The sequence below is a fragment of the Epinephelus lanceolatus genome, chromosome 20 (assembly GCF_041903045.1).
Source record: "Epinephelus lanceolatus isolate andai-2023 chromosome 20, ASM4190304v1, whole genome shotgun sequence".
NCBI classification, from domain to species: Eukaryota; Metazoa; Chordata; class Actinopteri; order Perciformes; family Serranidae; genus Epinephelus; species Epinephelus lanceolatus.
Window position 1 is genome coordinate 13,561,867 of NC_135753.1, and position 21,020 is coordinate 13,582,886.

The 21,020-nt window shown below is 40.8% G+C and overlaps 1 protein-coding gene across 2 annotated transcripts in view; it reads left to right on the forward strand.

Annotated features, from left to right (window-relative positions):
* gpr158a (G protein-coupled receptor 158a) overlaps positions 1-4,764 on the forward strand; it is a 95,256-nt gene extending 90,492 nt beyond the window's left edge. Inside the window, exons 9-12 of one of the 2 annotated variants that reach the window (XM_033639045.2) lie at positions 303-408; positions 1,918-2,064; positions 2,167-2,250; positions 2,686-4,764. In XM_033639045.2, the coding sequence (XP_033494936.1) occupies positions 303-408; positions 1,918-2,064; positions 2,167-2,250; positions 2,686-4,566 (2,218 nt within the window). In that variant the 3' untranslated portion in view covers positions 4,567-4,764. The remainder of the gene's footprint in view (positions 1-302; positions 409-1,917; positions 2,065-2,166; positions 2,251-2,685) is intronic. The other variant, XM_033639046.2, reaches the window with a different exon arrangement.
* The last annotated feature ends 16,256 nt before the right edge of the window (positions 4,765-21,020 follow it).

Here is a 21,020-nt window from a genome sequence, read left to right on the forward strand (position 1 = left end):
AGTATCAGCCCCTAAACTCTGTAAAAGCTTACCTATATAAAACCTTTAAGTCGCTGCTGAAGACCCACCCCTTTTGTTGGCATACTCTGATTTGAGCTTTACACCTTTAATTGACTTTATCTTCTGTTCAATCTCTGTTAGGCTTACTGTTTCATCTGTTGTTATTGTTTGCCACTGAATTCTTTTGTTGTGGTATTTTGTGCCTGTTCAGCACTTTGGTCGGCTGCGGTTGGTTTTTAAATGTGTTCTGCAGATAGAGTTTGACTTGTCTTCCTCTTTGTTTTGTCTTTACATCCTGACAGGTTCACCCTTGCGCCGGAGCTCCATCCAGACTGGATGCTGCTGCTGTTCTTCACCCACACCCACTTAACTGTAACAGTAACACTGGGTCTGCTACTCATCCCTAAGGTAAAACATCACAAGTCATGCTTCGCGTGTTATTCTACTTCCCTAAATGAAAAGTTAAAGAAAAAATAATGCTTTTATTTTTTGACAAAACATCAGGACAGCCCTTTAATTTAACAAATGCTAAAAAAATTGCTGTAACTATACTTTTTTTTATTTCTTCCTAATCTTTGCATTTTCCTGCTTATGTCTTCTTTGTCAAGCCTCTTGTCACCTGCTTTTGAGAGTGCGACATAAATTAAAGGCTGTCAATATTATACAGTTTGCTTATTGTCAACAAATCCCATGAAAAACAGCAATAAACTGGTCCTAGTAGGTAATGTGTATAAATCCAATGGTAAATAGTCCTCTGTGTCATCTGTCTTCTGGGTCCATTGTTATCCAAAAACTTTTTAACACACATCAGTGAGCCACATTGTTGAACTGGATGACACGTTTCCTCATTACAATGAACATGGCAACTGTAGTTAGTTTTAAAGGGACAGTTCACCCCAAAATCAAAAATACATATTTTTCCTATTACCTGTAGGGCTCTTTATCAGTCTAGAATGTTTTGGTGTGAGTTGCCGAGTATTGGAGATAGCAGCTGTAGAGATGTCTGCCTTTTCTACAGTATAATTGAACTAGAACACACTCTGCTTGTGGTGCTCAGAGACAAAAAAATACATTTAAAAAAACTAAACAGCAATGTCTCTTTCCAGAAATCGTGATCATTTACTGAAGATAATAACAGACCTCGTTGTGAGCAGTTTCATGTAGGAACTATTTTCTTTCTACTGAGTTACACCTGCTAATCATATCACAATGCAGAAGGAAGTGTGCATCTACTCATGGACAAGAGGTTCCTGCTCACAGCAGCGAAAGATGTAAACAATAACGGCGTCCTCCTGGTGCTAGGTGAGCTAGAAGATGATGCATGCTTCTTTCTGCACAGTGATACAGTTAGTGGGTGTAGTTCTGGAAAGAGACATTGCTGTTGAGTTTTGGTTTTTTTTCTGCACTTTGAGCACCTTGTTACGCCATCTTGTTACATTATAGTGGAGAGAAGGCAGACATCTTTATGGCCAATATATCTGGCACTTAGCAACTCACATTAGAACAACCTAGACTGATGAACAGCACTGCAGGTAAGAGGGAAAATATCTATTATTTTAGGTTGAACTGTCCCTTAAAGCCAAGCCCACATACACCATCCTGCTGCTGTAAATACTAACTAAAGCACCAAATGTGTATTCATGAGCAGTTCCAAACAGATGCACTACAGTGCCCAGCTGTTTTAGGAAATAATTTAGCCTTTTTAAAAATGAAGCTGTATGTATTTGTGACATGTTTTTCAAGATTTAAATCTTCAGTAGGAAACATTGGGCTTTGGGGTGAGAGTCAGGAGGGAAAACATTGATGGCTTTGATGTTCCATGAGATTTGTTTGTTGATTAGAAAGTCATAAGTATTATTATTTACCGTTCACCTTTTTTCTCAAGAAATTTTGTTTTCCTTTATGCTCCTCCACCAGTTCCTGTTTGCTGGCACCCACATGAGAGATGATATAGCCTCTGAGGCCTATGAGGACGAGCTGGACATGGGTCGCTCTGGATCCTATCTTAATAGCAGCATCACATCAGCATGGAGCGAACACAGTCTGGACCCTGAGGACATTCGGGTGAGCAGTGTTTCCTTTAACTCTTTATTCTCTATTGTATAACCTGGTGATATCTTTTTAAATCGTCCAAAAATACTGAGCCATGGCAGTTTTTTATTTCAGACACCAGACGAAATGGGCCATCTCAGTTCTATTAATGGCTGTGGCGTAAGGTCTTGCGACAGTCTTTGGGAAAAACGTACCAACGTGAGCAGAGATTTCTGTTTGTCTGTTAGAGCTGAAGAAGTCTCTCTACCAAAATATTTGGGAAAGCCTATTTACCAGAGGACATTCATTGTATTGGATGGGCATAGAGACAGAAGTAAATTAAAGACCTGAGCTTCGAGGCTGTTTCAGACCTAACATTAAAACACACTCCTTATTTGATGCTGTTCAAGACTGTCCTGTCTTTGCTTTTTTCAGCACGCATGTTATATTCCGTAGTGCATCTTTTATCAACCGTTTGTAGTCACGTGTCATGAACCTGTACTGCATGTTCTCTGTGCAGTAGAATGTCTGCTTTTTTTGTAACAGTGTTTTAATTAGAAATCTCTTTTTTTAAGCAAAACTAAATTTGATTCTTTGCTCTAAACAAGCAACTTTGCTTCTGTCTTTCCCCTTGATTCTTTTCTGAATATGTAGGAGGAGCTGAAGAAACTCTACTCCCAGCTGGAGATTTACAAGAGAAAGAAGATGCTGGCTAACAACCCTCATCTTCAGAAGAAGCGGAGCTCCAAGAAAGGGTTGGGTCGCTCGCTGATGAGGCGCATCACTGAGATTCCAGAATCGGTGCACCGGCAATGCAGCCGTGAAGATAAGGAGGGCGGAGAACATGGGAGCAACCGTAACAGCATTTGTATGCTGAAGAAGAACCCTTTTGATCCAGCTCACCCAGGAAAGCCAGCGAAGGAGGAGACTCTTAAGAACAAGGTTTTCTCCCTCAAGAAGTCTCACAGCAGCTACGACCACGTCCGTGACCAGAGTGAGGACTCCAACAGCTCAGCGACAGACAAGATGGAGGTGACCCCAGCTGAAGGCTCTCTCCTGGATACACTTATGGGCAAAAAGCTGGTCAAGAAGAAGTCCAGTGAGAATATAAGCGCCCCCAGTGAATCTACGGAATCAGTTCCTTTGGTGTGTAAGTCAGCCAGTGCCCATAACCTCACTGCAGACAAGAAACCAATTCACCCCAGAGCCTCTATGCTGCAGAAGTCCCTCAGTGTCATTGCCAGTGCCAAAGAGAAGACTTTGGGCTTGACAGGAAAGACCCAGAGCACGGAGGACAGCAATAAGAAGAGTCAGCCAAAGAGCAAAGACACAAAGGCCAATGCAGACCCGGAAAACGAGTGCCAACCCAAAATGATTATCAGTCAGTCGGTTGAGTACAAACAGACTGCGGCAGCAGGCAGGATCATGAAACAGCCGGTGAGCGGTAGCCAGCCTACAATCTGCTCTGATCCAGTCAAGGGAAAAGACCTCTATGATCTCTCTGAAGTGTGTCCCTGGGAGGTGGAGGATCTCCCAACTCCGTCTGAAAACAAGGTCCAAAAGCATGTATCTATTGCACCAAAGGAAACCACGACGGTTCATGGGGGTAGCACCAAGGGAGGCAAATCTCATCAGCAGAAGCAGAAAGCTTCTGATCATCCTCCGTCGAGTAGAAGGCATTCAAAGGAACTACAGAGGTCAACCGCTGTACGAGCAGAGGTATGTCCGTGGGAGGATGGAGGTGAAAGTCAAGGCAGTCAAGTGGAAGGATCCAAGCAACAAACAAACAGTCAGGCTAGCAAACCTGCTAAGACACAGCAGCCGCATTCTACAACAGAGAGCTCCAAAACGAATCGGATGGATGTTTGTCCATGGGACTTTGAAGAGGTTCAAAAGACAACAGAGACAGCTCGATCACCGGATATGACATCACAAAGAAAAAGCCCCTCTCCTGTGGATGGGAGAGGGACGAGTACCCTTTCAGATCCATCCAAAGCAGGAGGCTCACTCCAGCCACCACCTTCAAAAGCTGATGTCTGTCCCTGGGACTTCGAAAGCACTGCCGTGTCTCCAAATTCTGAGAGGACGCCTAGTCCCTCTCGAGCACCCAAAACCAAGGAATCCCCATCAAACAAGAAGGGTACCCCTTCCACAAGAACAGTTGAGAAAGAGAAATCAAAAGACGCTGATGATGAGAAAAGTAGAACAAAAGCGAAAGACAAGAGTAAATCTTCAGAGAAACACGTGAGCCAGCAAAAAATGGCTGAGGTATGCCCGTGGGATGTAGAGAGTCATCAGGAAGTGCCAGTGGTAGAAAAAAGGAAAAGCGCGAATGTGGGAGCAGCCAAAGCAAAGCCGGCTGAAGTCTGTCCGTGGGATTTTGAGGATACGTCGGATAAAAAAGGTACAGACAAAAGTGCTTCAGTAGTGAAACAGAGCAGTCCAAATCCTAAAGGCGGAGCTCCGAGTGCTGCGAAAAAGGCAGATGTTTGTCCCTGGGACTTTGAGGATAGCACATCGAGCAAGAAGGCATGACACTCAACCTTAACGGACCACTGAAATTATAGTTATTGATGTATACTTTTTTTCACTTTGAAATCGTTAAATATTTACTATTAGTGCGGTGACTTGGAAGAAAAGTTGATCAAGTTCCACAAGTTGCCTTCCTTTCCGAGGTTTTGTTCCTGTTTTACCTATTTTGAAAATAAGTAAAATGTACAAAAAAACAAAACAAAGTCATGACGAGCATTCCAGATTATTACAGGAAGATCCTGAAGATAAATCTTAGACTAATTATGCAACTTTTGATTCAGCCTTTTCACTTCACGAGCAATGTTGGAAAATCTGCATTTATCATGTATTCTGTACTCAGTCATAAATTCTTACATGGTTCTTTTTGTCTATAAACATCATCACTTAATGGATATGACATGAGAAAAGGATTTGTAGAGAAAAGTAAGGTTGATGTACAAAACAGCAAAACTGAAAGCCAAAGAAAAAGGGAACATTTGCAAAGAGGGATGTTGGTTTTAAGGCGGTAAAGTTAATTTATTAGTTTGTGTCCAACTCTTGGCACAGCGAGAAGGACTCAGTGAGGATATCAGTCTATAGCACTTTAGCCAACTCCATAAATTAAGAACTGAGGACAGACTCTGTTCCTCTTGTACATTTTGTCTTCTTATTTTCAACTTAACGGCATGATTCCACACAGGATATCACACGCCGACCAAACTTAGACATGTTTTTGTTTAGATCTATTTAATTGTAGTTCTCGGCAGATTAAAATGCTTCCAGGTCTGCAGAGATGTACTGTATGTGCCTAACTTACTAGCATTGTCTTGTATCAGTCTGAAGTGAAGCGAGTAGCTTCTCCTTCAGCACTTTTGTGACGGTGAATTATATAAACAGCATGCACAGCCAGGTATCGAGAGTAGTTGGACCCTACCGGTTTGTCAACTAAAACAGTTAATGTGTTGACAAATATATAATAATGTTTCTTTTCTCCTTTTCCTGCTTTCATATTTCCAGAAGCTCATTCAGGGTGGTGACGATTATATGAGAGCAGCATTAACATGAATGTGTGACAAAATGGCTCATATGTACACTGTAAAAAGTAGGAATAGATAAGTACTGGGGGAATACTGAGGAAATAATTTGCACCAGCTTTCTTTATAAATCCAGCATGGGTCTTTGTGTTGGCTTGCACCAAGTGTATGTGTGGACACAATATCATGAATTTAAAGTGAAAATGTAATTCTGTAGTTGAACCTCTGGAGTCTCATACATCATCAAGTCCTGGCAACGCTCTCTGCCCTTACACTCCCACTGTCTCAAACACCCAAACTAAAAAAAAGGTGAGCAGGTAACGATTTAATTTTCAGACAGGGAACAGATAGAAGCTGATGCTTAAAGGATAGTATCGCTTAATTATAACTTGGGTCTTATTTTCTAAGTTTTGGAAATTATTCCAATTGGTAATAACAACGTTGTACTTGCTGGGACCTGGAATGAAGAAACACAAGTAGTCAGATGGATATACATACAGTATAAAATGTATCATTTTACCTTTGACCTACTATACTTACTGTTTCATCTTGACATAGTGGTCCTGTGAGGCCCTGACACACCAAGCCGACTGTCGGCCGTTGGTCAACCTCGGGTCTTCGATGACCGTATATTAGTTGTTGTATCTGTAAGTCGGATACTACAACCTGTCTTGATCTCACCCGCGGCCATTTTTGTGGCCATTTATTTATTTTCAGATTTAGCTATTCCTATTTAGGAATAGCTAAATCTAATCTACTAAGCTTTTTCCGGCACTTACATATAAAGATGACACTGCTGCTATTAAGGGCTGTCCATACCAAGAATGATAACTACAACAACAACAACGACAACAACAACATTAGCATCCACACTGAAGAGCGATAACACTGTAGTTGTGGTGGCTTGACTTAGAACAATTTGTAAAACTATACGTTTGTAGTTATTGTCATAGTTATCATTCTTGGTTTGGACGGCCCTGAAATAATCTAAAAAGCTCTAACTGGTTGATTGTTTTTCCAATGGAGGGAAACAGCCGTCAGTTACCACAAGACCAGATGTCATTAATTGTGTAATAAATTGAAGAAATACAGCAGGTGGCAATTTAGAGACCTAGAGCCAGTCTCAGAGTATCCCTGACCTTTTAGGTGCTCACTTACATATTTTAACGTGAAATAATAATTGCTCTAATAATTTGGCTAAACCTGTCTAATCACATGACCAGTTGTGTTTCCTGTCTTGTCAGACTTAATTACTTTGTTTACGTTGGTGAGTACAATGTTGTTATAACTAATAGAAACAGTGGTCATTACACCAAAAATAAAAACCCAAGTTTATTTAAAGCAGAGCTATCCTGTAATATTTAGATATGATAATATTACTATAGCACCAATATACAGCAGTAGTATCCTTTCATATTTGAAATATCAGAGTGTAAGCACTATACTGCCATTTTTTCTGTACGTTTCTTTATTGAAAGTTCACAAATAGCGTAAGACATGTTCTTCCCAGTTTAAAGGGAAACTTTGTTATTTTTGAACCTGTAGCTTATTTTCCCCTGTTTTTGTGTCTACTGGGAACAACAGTTTTTAAAATTGGTCCAGCAGCAACTGAAACAGGCTGTAAAATAACCACCTGGGGCATGTTGACACTGTCAATGTGCGTTCAGTAAAGGTGCTTGTTTTTGCCACTGACAGGCTCAGATTGTGATTCTAAGTGTCTGACAACGTTATGGAAAGGATCCTCACAGAGACAAAGCTTCTTGTTAAAGACGACATTTGACGCCCATTTGAACAGGTTCCATGTTTGGCTTTCAAATGGTGATGACTTACTTGTAAATGAATGAAAACACATTGAAATCCTCATAAATAGATAGTTAGAAACCTCAGGTTTCTAAAGATATATGACATGTCTATGTTTCATGTAGGTTGGTGGAGTGTAACATTCATTTATAATCACCTGGCGAGATTTAATTTCTTTATTCAAATAATTCCATGGGTAGCCTTAAAATGTTCTATAAGGGTGGTTCTATTAGGCGTTATATGAGGTAAAGAAAGGTCTGCCTCTTTAGGGACCATTTCCATAATGTTGTCAGAAACTTCTAACAATCTGAGCCTGTCAATGACAAAAACAAGCACTTTTAGTGGACACAAAGTGATGAGGTGCAAATGCAGAGTGCACTGGTTTCATTGCAGCCTGTTTGGTGGCTGCCTGCTGCAGCTCTGTCACTTAACACTGGACCTGTTTCAAAAATTGTTGGCTCCATAAATCACTAAGACACATGGGAAAATAGGGTCGTGGTTGATAAATAGTAAAGTTACCCTTTAACACAAGCAGGCTAATGCCCCATTGATTAATTAAGATGATCATTTGATAATTAGGCTTCACAATGTGGTTATCAATAATAATCTGACTAAACCTTTCGAGGGATTTGATTTGTTTGATGTTTTGTATCAAAATGTCTAAATATTCATCATCCAGTATCCAAGTGAAAAAAAGAGAAATCTCCCACGTACATTTAAACTGTTAAAACACCTGACAATAACTGCAGTGGTGAGGAAAACTATGTATCAATATAGCATCTACGGTATCTTGTGAGAATTACATGGTATCACTGAATGTTGTCACTGATTGTAATTATCTATAATTGCTGTCAAATTCCTCAATATCCGAATCTCTGTAGGAGTCCTTACTAAATGTCAGTGCTTGTCAGTGAGAATTTCACAAAGTCCTATTTGATTAAACGCAGTACAAGTGCTAAATTTCTTTGGATCAAAATAATCCAGTGACAAATATTTGTAGCCTTCCTTGTCCGATTGTGTTTAATTCTACAGCTAGCCTCTCTATAAAAATGATTTAGATGCTATGTCTTATATCTCTGAGAAATGATCTCCACCACTAACCTGCTGGGGGCTTTGCCCCACAGCACGAGATTTGTCATCGCCTCTGTTTTATGAGCTCCTTTAGGAAAGACAAGAACTGTTGACGTGCATTGATTGATTGTAAATGATATGATGGATCTACGTGATATTTATGAACCTCATGTTAGGCGTCATCCATCACATGCATTGTGGTAGTGAATGCAGGATCATACCACTGGACCCCTGGTCAGACAACAACATTTCAGAAACCCTTTCCTTTCTTTTATTTCTTTTTTAAAGTGACTTTGGAACCACTGCCGCACTGGAACTTACTGCCCTGGGTGATAAATAATATGCTATATATTTTTAAAATGAGCTGCTTGCTTTGTCCTCACAGTAAAGTTATTTTAACTGTTTATTTCATGATTATTATTTTGAAATCCCGAGCTCATATGCTCTGAAACAAATTTGATTTCGCTAAAGTTCAGTCCATTTGTTAGAAAAAATAGAATCATAACAAGCAATATATTATGACAAGCTAGTGTCGATACTTAATTTATTCAGGCATGTATTTATTTCGACCCCATTTCACTCCAAACTCATCAAACAGCAACACTTGGTCAGTGGCCCTCAGCGTCAGATAGTGACTCACAGAGGCATCCTTTAGCAGCAGTGTGAAACACTGGGTGGCTGCATTTTTTTAAGCTCTGAGCAACTACCGAAGAATAAAGACGAGAAAGTCGGCACAGGGCTGGCGGGTCAACAAATTCCAGACTTTCTCAGGGGAGACTGCTGTTTGTGTCCTGTGAGAAATGTCATGAAACGTTACATCACATTATCCATGTACTGCCACGTTGTCAGTGATTTCAGCGTCAGAGACCGATGCAGAGAGGCTCCTTTTGCTGCAGTTTGATACGCACCAGGCACCTCAGTTTTAGAGGCAGTGGGCAACAACCCAAGTCGTCAAATACGGCCGCTCTGTGAGTGGAAATTGCCGTTAGCCATGGATGCAGAGAGACACCCTTTGTGGCTGTATGATAAGCCCCAGTTATGTCAGTTTGTAATGCCGCCAGCAACTACTGTAAAATAAAGAGCAAGATAGTCCATTTGGGGCAGGCAAGAGGGGAGGTAGACAGGTCTAACAAACTTTGGACTTTCACACGGGAGTCTGCTGTTCATTTCCTGTGTGAATTTAAAGCCAAGCCATCGTTTTTTGTAACCTGACCATGTGCATTTGTTGCCTAACCTTAAAGAATACCAAAATCAAGGTGTTTTACTAAGATAGTAAGTTTATTGGGAACAAGACTATGTATGCAACGAGCAGAAACTGAACATTTCCTGTTAAAACGGAAGTGTATTTTGAAATAAGAAGATGTATTACACAAGTGTGAATTGACACACCATCCATGAACTTCCCAACGTGTCATATTTAGATGCGAAGGTTGACTGACAAAGCAGTGGTATTTGACGAGATGGGATAAGAACATGTTGCAGAGTTTGACGTGTACGACCACTGACCAAGCGTCAGTATTTGACGAGTTGGAATTGAGAATGTTTTGTTTATTTACACACTGGACCCATGAGATTTCGATTACAGTCATTCTGTCTTAGAGCAGAAAATAACAATGCAATATCCCACCATTACACTATGAAAGACGTCACGTGCTCAGTTCAATCTACACCATTGTTTAATTTGCATAATTTCAGGTGGTGTGCTTGCTGTAGCATCCCTCAGTTCAGTCAGCCCATAGCTGTGTGTGTACTAACTTGTGTATACATAACCGGTGTCTGTTTCTCCGCAGATGATCATTGTATTTTAGCCGTATCATCAATGAATCAGTGAAAGTCTGAATCCCAAATGGAGCCCATTGTTCTTGTATCCATCTCGACATAGGTGACACGGTGTCCCGTAGCTCTTTGCCCACCAGTCGGATCTTTACTTTCCATGGTGCGTTCTGTTGGCTAGCTGCTTTCATTTCAACCTGACTTCTCTTCTCTTGTGACCAAACCAAGTCACCCGACAACAAACACAACTACTACTATTGCTACTACTACTATTCAATGCTGTAACGTCGTAAATCTTGCTCTTGTGGCTTCTGCATGAATTCAAGAAAAAAATAAATAAATAATAGGACCGATGTTTCACTGCCCTTGATAGAACAAAAAAGAAAAAAAATTGATCTTTTATGGACTGTTACAAGTTGTATAGTGAGTGATACTGTCCCTAAACCACTGTATTATGTGCTTGTTATAACTATTGCTCTATGACAAGCTTATAGCATCAATATATGGGAATATTTGGTAGATTTATATTGTGTTATATTGTGATAGCATGTACATAAAAGATACCTCCTCTGCAATAAATATTTATATGAAAATGAAGTGTGTTTCTGGATGTTTTTACTGTGGTTCAAGCTGTGTTATGATTTGCATTTCAAACTGAAAATGTGCTTGCTGAGAACCTTGAAGCAGAGTCTCTGTTCCTAGTACTTCTAATCCCGCAGGAAGTTGCTACAAGACACTCCCATGATGCATTTGTGCTTAGTAATCATCCCTGTCTCAGGGTTGTTTGCTTATTCCTCATGTAGACATGCAGTTGGGAGAAACCATGGCCTTTAAAAGCCTCATGCATCATAACCACTTTAGGATATGCGCATCTTGGCGACTGTCCTGAAATGCTTTTATGGCTTGATGTGGTCTTTTGGACGGAGATCAATGGAGGCTCTGCAGGAAGCGAGAGATACAAGATGCTATCAAATGCTGACTCCAGACCCCTGCAGAAAAACTGAGCGCTGCTATTTTCCAATCCCAAAATAATTATTGGCCGAGCTGAAATTATTTATTCCCCGAGCAAAAGGGAAAAACATCTCTTGCTCTATTAATACTTTTTCAGCCCCAAAAATTCAGCATCATTAGCAATACATGCAACTGACGGTGTCTACGCTGTCACCAGGACTCATGTCTCTATGAATATGGCAGTGATGCAACATTGCAAAAGGGTATTGTGTAAAGCAAACATGTTAGCATTGATTCCTGTTTACAAGAGCACTTTCAGAGCCATTCTAATAAATAGAAGATCAATACAGGTTGCTGCAGGGAACTAAAACAGAGAAACATAAGAGAAGAAAACAGATAACTATGAGAAATAACCTGTGACGTGGAGATACTGATGTTCCATTTGATATTCATTACAGTGAGATGGCAGTCATTCCACGAATATGAAGTACATCATTTAAATAATAGATATTTTCATGATAACAATGTATGAAATGTCAAATGTGAAAGGTCGCTTGTAATGATGATCCTGCAGAGAATTATCACTTGTATTTGCTCTCAAAACTCGCTGCTCAGCACCAAACAGCAGACAGACACAGTGAGAGATTAGCTGGTGACCATAGTGGAGCATTTAGCAGCTTAAAAGACATATTTCCCCTATCTGTGTGTTATCAATAACCCTAAAACTTGGTTTCAAATCATATGTTTTCCCAGCAACATAAAATATAAATATGGAACAGTTAAAGTAGAGTTAAAAATAAAGATAAATTCAATTTTTATTTATATAGCATCGAATCATAACAAAAGTTATCTCAGGACACTGTTCAAATAGAGCAAGAGAGACCATACTCTTATGAGTTCATTTAAATACAGATAAACAATGGCAAGGAAATTCTTTTTAAAGGGGCAATAAGCAAAATTCATCATTTCTAGATGGAAGGAATAAAAAAATTGCTATGTGAAGAACTAGATGTGTAATTTCATCTGGAATATAGCATGACATCACACCCCTTCTCTCTGTGTTGATCTCCAGCCCCATGTTTACAAGCCGGTCCGGTTCATGTACGTTCATGTGAATCGCCGCCTCCTCCCTCCCTATAAAAGGCTACAGCCAGTGAGCAATGGCAGCACGTATTTTCGAAGTGAAATGGCGGAGAGCGGAATGAAACGTTCACCTGAAGACGACCAGGATCCGACATTACCTCTAAAGAAACAACGGTTGTTGGCGAAGAAGTTGTCGGATATAGAAAGGGACAGAACTCGGATTAAAATTGGCTTTGCATTTCCAAGATGGAGAGCACTGCAAGAGCTAAAGGGGCTACAATTTGACTCAGAGCTAACTCTTCTTCTCCTGGACAGGTACAACATAAAGTCAAATGTCTGTTTTAATTAGTGTTACAGTAACGTTAGGCACATGTCGCTATGTCGATTCAATTAAATTTAATGTTACAATCGTAGCATAGGTTAATGTCCGGAGCTTGAGTTATTAGCGGCTTGGTCCCAGCAATTGGTCAGGCGTTACGGTTGTGTTAGGTGAGTAGCCCGGCAGCCCAGCTAACATTTGCAATTAGCAATGTAAAATGAAGCCAGGCTAAAACATCGCTTTCACTCACAGAGAAGAGTAGGAACGTTAGCGTTAGCTCCCGGTGTTAGCACTAGCCGGGATCCGACGATGGCTCTAGCATTCTATCATTATAAGGCTCAAAAATGTTTTGCAGCTCCAGGCAGGTTTTTTTTTTGTTCAAAGCTGGCTCTTTTGATAGTGCAGGTTGCTTACCCTGTCTAGATTGTAGGATTTAGAGGCTGTGAGGTTGCAGGTTGCAACCAACTCAAATGTCTCCCGTGTGCCAAGCATGTAGGAGAATGACAGGACAAGGTAAACAGCCCTATCTAGAGTCAGTGTCTTATTTGTCCATTCTGGGCTACTGTAGAAACATGGCACTGCAACATGGTGGACTCTGTGGAAGAGGACCCACTCCGTCTGCAGATAACCAGCTCTTTCTAAGGTAAGGAAAACATGCGATTCTTATTTTCAGGTGACTGTACATGAATGAAAACATCATTATGAATATTATATATCATTTGTGCCATAATATCCTCCTAAAATACTGGACCGCAAACTGGACTGGAAAAAAATGATGTGAAATGAAATCCTGCAAAATTAACATTTCCAAATTAATCTTTGTATGGTTTCAAGAGTGTGTATGACCACACTGCTACCTTGCTGCTAGTAGATATTTTCAATCAATCCAATATGTGCTTGCAACCCAATCGCCAGAATACATGTTGGCATTGCACGTTTCTGCAAACCACAGACATGTCACATTCAAATGTTTCACATGTAGCGAATATGTTGAAACTTTATGTTTCTTTATGTTTAGATTGTCAGTTTTATGTGGTGACAACCCCGTGGTTAACATGTGGTTATGTTTAGACACAAAAACCAGTTTGTCATAGGGTCTCGAGCAGTGTGCTGCAGCTTGGCAGCCATCTTGCTGAAGTGTCAGGCCATACACCTCCTGATAAGACACTCAGTACATAGACATGTAATCAGAACTATGTTACTTTACAAATGTTGATATGATATGTATGTTAAGTACAAATACCTATTACAGTTTGCAGAAATGTACTATGCCAATATTTTCTTCTGGCGACTGGGCTGATGCCTCAGTTTGAAATTTCACACGATGAAAACAACCTTAAGTGTTCAGGATGTCTTTAATCCCATAAAAGCAGTGCTTACTTGAAGGAGACTCAAGGTCTCCTTCACCCAGAAACCACAGAGTCAACGTACACTGAAACCAGACCCTCCCTTGCTACTGGAGCCTGCAGATGGACTGTAACTGGTAGTATTATATGCAATATTTCTACCAAGTGCCCTTCTCAAAAACCAGATAAAACATTTTAATAACAGAAAAGTTCAAAAGACAGAAACCATCTCTTTGTTCCAGTGATATCTCAGTGAGAGAACAACCACCTCCTGCAAAAGACACATCCAACATTCCCTGTAACTCTGGATTTTCCGAGGTGCTTATGACAGTGGACATTTGTGTGTCTCTTTGGTGTCTTTTCAGTACAGCAGGACACATACTCCAGCATGGCAGGACATATTTTTAAACCTTAGATGGTGATCGGTGCATGAATCACAGCTTTTTGCGGCAGGGCCATGTGGGTAGAGATGGACGGCGGTGGGGAGGAGGACAGACAGGAGATGAGAGGAAGCTGATCACTTTGGCACAAGCCAGCATGCTCCATCAATGACTCATCTGTCTTTGGGATGCAGGGGCGGTCTGGCGGGACTTGGTGGTGGTGGTGGTAGGATACAAGGACATGTCATGTGTCGTGGTGGATTCATGACTCACACATAAGGGTTGTGTGTGTGGGTGCACCTGGTGGGAGACATACACGTGTAGAAAAACACACACTGTACAACATAATTACAAGAATAGAGGTGTTGTTTTTCTTGTGTTGTACCTGGCGACCCCAAATACTTGAATACCCTGAAAGCATAAAGTTTTTTTGTTTGTTTGTTTTTTTTAAGATTTTTTTTTGGGCCATTTTGCCTTTAATTGATAGGACAGTTAAGTGTGAAAGGGGGAGAGAGAGAGAGGGAGTGACATGCAGCAAAGGGCCACAGGCTGGAGTCAAACCCGGGCTGCTGCGGCAACAGCCTTATATATGAGGCGCCTGCTCTACCACTAAGCCACCGACACCCCGTGAAAGCATAAAGTTTGTCTTACACAAAAGTTTTAATTTTGCCATCACTTCCTGTACCTGTAAATGGACATTTGAGTTAAGTTTGTCATACATGTTTTGTTTTTGTTTTTTTGTTTTTTTACCTTGGAGTAAACTGAAGCTTTAAAGGGGACCTATTATGCTTTCTCTTATTTTCTACCATATGTATATAATGTTACAATGTCAGATGCTCATATTAAACTTGGCCAAAGTTTCAAATAATGACGTTAACATGTGTAAAAGTAATACCTGTGAGCAAAAACCTTAGGCTTCAGATCATTCTGAATATTCTGTTTCAATGGGTTTTGTTACCTTTAAGACAAGATGTCGTCAGCTCATTCATAATGTAGCCTACACTGCTACATGTAGCTACGTAACATAAGGGAAACATGTAATCCTGGTTACTGATTTTGTTCATTTCTCCCTGATTTTGGTTCACATGGCTGCTGTAACATGTCTGGTTGTGAAGATTTTGGTTTACAAGCTTTTATGCGAGGTTTTTCACGGTAGAATATGCTGCTGTTCTTTGTTACAGTCATTCCCAGCTGCAAGAACACTGCTACATGTAGCTACATGCTAACATCAGGGGAATATATGATTTGGTTGCAGATGTTGTTAATTTCTCCCTGATTACAGATCATACATCTGCAGGAATGTGTCTGGTGGTGAAGATTGTGGTTCGGAGCTCTATTTGAGATTTTTAGGTAAGAAAATGCTGCTACATGCTAATCTTGGTTGCCTATGTTTATCATTGCTTTCTGATTTTAGATCATGATCCTGCAGGAACATGTCCAGTTGTTAAGATATTAGTTTAGAGGCTTTTCAGGGTTCTTGCACCATTTTAAAAGTAAAATTTAATGCTTTTTAAGACCTTTTTAAGACCTCAAAGAACATAATTTAAGACCCCAAAATAATATATAAATATCAATTTATTGACTTTATGCGGATAGTAACAGTACTGGTTATGTGCTCTATTCAAGTCAGTCTATGGTCACTGTGGTCTTTCTGTGTGTGTGGCCTATAAATTTAATGGTAAACTTTGCAAATTAAACTAATGATTTTCTATAGGTTTACTAACTGGTAAAATCATATATTTTGTGCTAATATACAACATATCTAATGTGTATTTACAACATAGCTTGATTCTGCATCTCTATTTACAGCTCATTAACCCTTACGTGAATGTTTACTGTTGCTGTGGCAACAAGTGACAGACTACATTAGCAGCTAGATTTGCCCAACCGTCAACAACAACCCACAAAACCACAATTCGGCATATTTACACATAATAAACCACATCTACCGACAGTTACACCCCTTAAACTCTGAGCTAATGTGTTGTTAACGTTACCTGTTAGATTGTCAAAGTGACCATAGACCTGTGACCTAAATATAGCACATAACCAGTCCTCTGCCGACTCTGCCCGGATTGGGAGCACTGAGCACCAGGGGAGTGTTGGTGTTTAACGTTACACCGCTAGTATAGGAGCTTTGGACCGCATTAACGTTGCTCAATTTTACACCATACTTAAGGGTCATTCTCACTGCCGCGATACGGAAATGCGAGACGGATTTGCGGAATATTTGCGCAGCGCTTTTCCGTGCTCAAACCATACACACAGGCGCGGTACGGACGCGGTGCGAAATTTCGCGTTGTTGTGTTCCAAGTCCGCGCTGCGTGAACGGGTGCGGATGAACATGGACGAGAGTAGCAGCAGCAGCAGCGAGCTAGCAAGCTAACGTTTAACAAGCCTCAACATCAACTTTCTTTAGCACTTACCACTCTCACCGCAGCCACCAAGCTGGACAATGGACTGCCAGACGTCCTTTAATTCATTGATCATAAAATCATCCCGTCTTTTATCAAAAAGGACGGGGTGCTGTGAAACGAAGTTTATCAACCTTTCTCCCATACTGTCCTGCCTGACTGGATTTCGGACTCTCCCAGTCTGCGCGACTATAAACAAACAATTTCATTGGCCCAGCTGTGTAGTTCTGCCGGCGAATTCCGCGGGGGTCAAAGTCTGGGCGGAAACTTTTTTCACCGCATGAAAGTTCCGCCCCGGTGTGCAAACTTCCATAAGAACCCATGAAATCAACTTTTATATTTTTCCGTGAGAATAATCCGCACGGATATTCGCCCTCAGTGAGAATGGACTTTTAGTATGAATAATATATGTGATTTCAAACACAATCATAACGTTACTTACACTGAAATGACCCAAGATGTCCTCGGCTCTGGAGTGACCCATGAACGCCGACCCATAGTAACGGAGATGACATGATGTGTGCCAGTCTCATCAGTAGTCCAGAACCGCAAATGAAGGTCCATTTGTTTGCTCTTTGTCGTTTCATCCATGCTTTCATCAACCATGACAACATATGGCTTCTAACTCACACTGCACGATAGCTCCTTTTTGATGAATGAAGCAATGCCATATTTGGTGACATATGCAGGTTTATTTTCACTACAGGTGAATGACTTGGCAAACTGGGAATCGGGAACATGGCGGCAAAGATGTCTCGTATGTCCTCGTTAGATCTTAACAAATTGTGCCTCGCCACAGTATGCAGAACCCACAGTACCTCTGCCTTTTGGGTGTCTGGCGGTGAAATGAATCTCGTCATAGCTGACTGAGAGGTGGCGTCTGAACTTGTAACGTCTTTCGGTCATGCTGCAAACAATGCAGGGATTAGCCTGGCCTGGCTATTGCTAACTGCTGCCATGTACTGCTGGTGCTTTACTCCTTTCATGTGAGGCTTGACGGCTTTGAGCCCCATGGTCCCTAAAGAAAAAGTCTTCTTACAAAATGTGCACATTGCCTCGTTGTTGTTTGCCGGTGCCAACCACCTCCTAAATATGTCCTCCTCTATCCACTTCTCGTTAAATTTACATTTCCCCATCTCTGCATCTTCAACCGCTCACCTCGATATCCGCGAAATGCGGATGCCCAACGTCAGCGTCTGTAGAAGACGTACCGTAAAACAGCTATTAATCGCGGAGACTCATTTATGACACCGTACCATATAGGTACCATACTAATTAATCACACAAATACACACTATTATATGTTTTACGGTGGGCCACTGTGCTTTCCCATCGGCATCAAACACACCGGCTGAAAATTTAATACCTACAGCAAATTTACGGTAAATTTAAGTCACTACCACCACCATCACTACCACCTCCAACTTGGGACGTGCTAGGTACCCTGGGTGCATTTGTTGTTGACGTTCTGGGATGCCGTGTCAAATTCAGCCTGTTACATGCATTGTGTCCATTTAAAATACACAGGAAATGGTAATGTTTGGCCAACACATGCACACAGTTGGGTTTAGGCAGCAAAAGCACATGGTTAGGTTTAGAAATAAATAACAGGGTTTGGCTGTATAAGCACATGGGAAGCAAATACCGGCCTACCGGGTAGAAGTCGGTGGACCCATCGTCATCATGTCGACATGACTACCCAAGCACTAGTATTTGACGACTTTGGAATGAGACCAGGTTGGCTGGAACATGTCCAGCTTTGAAGATTTTAGTTTAGAGGCTTTTATTGGTGATTTTTCATGGTAGAAAGTGCCGCTATTCTCTGTTACAGTCATTCCCTGGCTGCAAGTACACTGCTACATGTAGCTACATGCTAACATCCGGGAAACGTAATCTTTGTTGCCAACATTTTCAATTTCTCTGTGATTAAAGCTCATGTTCCTGTGGGAACATGTGTGGTTGTAAAGAGTTTAGCCCAGAAGCTTGTACTGAAGCCATTCCCTGGCTGCAGGTACACTGCTACATGTAGCTACATGCTAATTTCAGGGAAACATGTAATCTTGGTTGCTGATATTGATAATCTCTCCCTGATTTTAGATCATATTCCTGCTGGAACATGTCCAGTTGTGAAGTCTGGGATTTAGAAACCTTTATTATTTATTAATTATTTATTATTTATTTTATTTTATTTTTTTTTCAGGTAGAAAATGCTGCTATACTTTATTACAGTCATTCCCTCGCTGCAATGAAGGTGCAGAGACACTGAGTTATGAAAGACTGGAGGCTTAAAGAGACAGGCGCTACAATGGAGCGTTTCCAACAGACAGTGAATACAGGTGTTCAAGCACAGACAGTTTGAGGAAAATAAAGTTGTTGGGTTTTTTTACATTAAAGCTTGTAAACATACAAAATACAAGCATGAACCTGAAAATGAGCACAACAGGTCCCCTTTAAATGATCCCTCTTGCACAACCAGAACTGGTTAAAAAATGTCTTGGTTTTGAGAAAGCGTAGCCTCCTGTGATGCTCGATGTATTGCAACACCTAGTCTTGTAATGTTTGACCTCAGCCAGTAGGCAGAGAGCCACCCACAAGGTCCCATTCCTCCATCCTCTGAAGCCACTCTCTGGTCTGGACTCCTACACACGCTTTCCCTGCCTCAATGGTGGCTTCATCATTAGAGGAGCCCCTGGTGATGTGAGCATACATGACTCACAGAGAGCCTCTGTTACACTCCTCCGCCACCACTACCACCTCCACAGCTGGAACATTATCCACAATGCACACATTAACACATTTATGTACTTGCAATTCACCATCCAGGTACTCATGGTTCAATTACTTACGCATGAATAGGTCATCCAGTGAGTAATTCTTTGCCCCACGTCAAAAAATGTCCTCGTCTGACAGCTGCAGAGATGAACAACTGGAACTATAGCTCATCAGAGCCTTGAAACTGGCGTCACTCTGCTGATGTTTAATGTAGGTAGATCAGCTATTAGCACATACTGACGCATCTGTGGAGGATTAACAAACTCATATCATGTAAAACATCCATAAACATGCAACTGACTTCATCCAGGACTAAAAGCTGAACTGACATTCACTCCTTTTTTTTTCACAACTTCTGGACCTTTTAAGACTTATTCCAAAGGATCAGTATCTTCTGAAATGTGATGTTTAAAGTCCTAAAACACAACAAAAAGGCTATTATTTGGATTAAGAGGTTAAAACATCACCCGCTGAATAGAGAACTACTTAACAGAGGAATAATGTCAAATAAATTATGTTCAGCAATGGGTGTGACATCATATTCTGTTGAACTGTTGGTCTCTTTGACCCGATTAAGAGTTTTAGTCTTGACAAGACTAAGGTTGCATGCTGCATCCTGATGCACGCTTCGTTCAGCACAGTGATACGATTGGTGGGTGTAGTTTGGTAGAAAGAAAATAGTTCCAACATGAAACTGCTTACAACAAGGTCTGTTATTATCTTGAGTAACCGGGTCATGATTTCTGAAAAGAGACATTGCTGCTGAGTTTTTCAAATGTATTTTTTGATACATTTGATACAACACAAGCCGAGTGTCATCTAGTTCCAGAGTGAAGAGAGAAGACAGATATCTCTACGGCCGATATCTCCAACGCTCTGCAGCTCACATTTTTGATTTGGGGGTGAACTATCCCTTTAACTACACTTTAGTGTGAATGCTATTCCAAAGCCTTCTCCACAATGCCTGGAACCAAATTCAGATACTGAATGCCTCATCTTATTTTAGTTGGCCTAACGCAGGGGACGGCAACCTTCAGCTCTGGAGCTCTTTGAGCCCCTCTCCATTGGCTCCCTGTGGCTTTGACATAACATTATATGGAAATGAATAACAGTTATTTTTTTAATATTCAGATTTTTATTTGTCATTGTTGTAGGCCTGAGGTGATTATTGCATTCCACAACTGTAAATATGTGCAGCCAGCCTGTACATCTAATTAAAAAATGTTTTAATGTTGCAACTGTTGCGTCATACATCTACGACCTGGTACCTTCTTCTCTAAATTTTGCTGATCTTCAGTAGCGGTGGCTAGCCTGGGGTCTCTCTAGCAAGGCTAGCTATTGATTCCAAATCCAACAAAAGAAGAGTCTTGAAGGAAAATAGAGGATTTAGTAGAGTGTGGACAGATTCATTTGCTTTCACCACCAATGCTGCAAAGTTAAAGTACTAAATAGGTATAAATAGCCAACTATAGAGTAGACATTTTGTAGTAAATCATATTAATGAATGCTCATTTAGACCTATTCATAATGCTGAT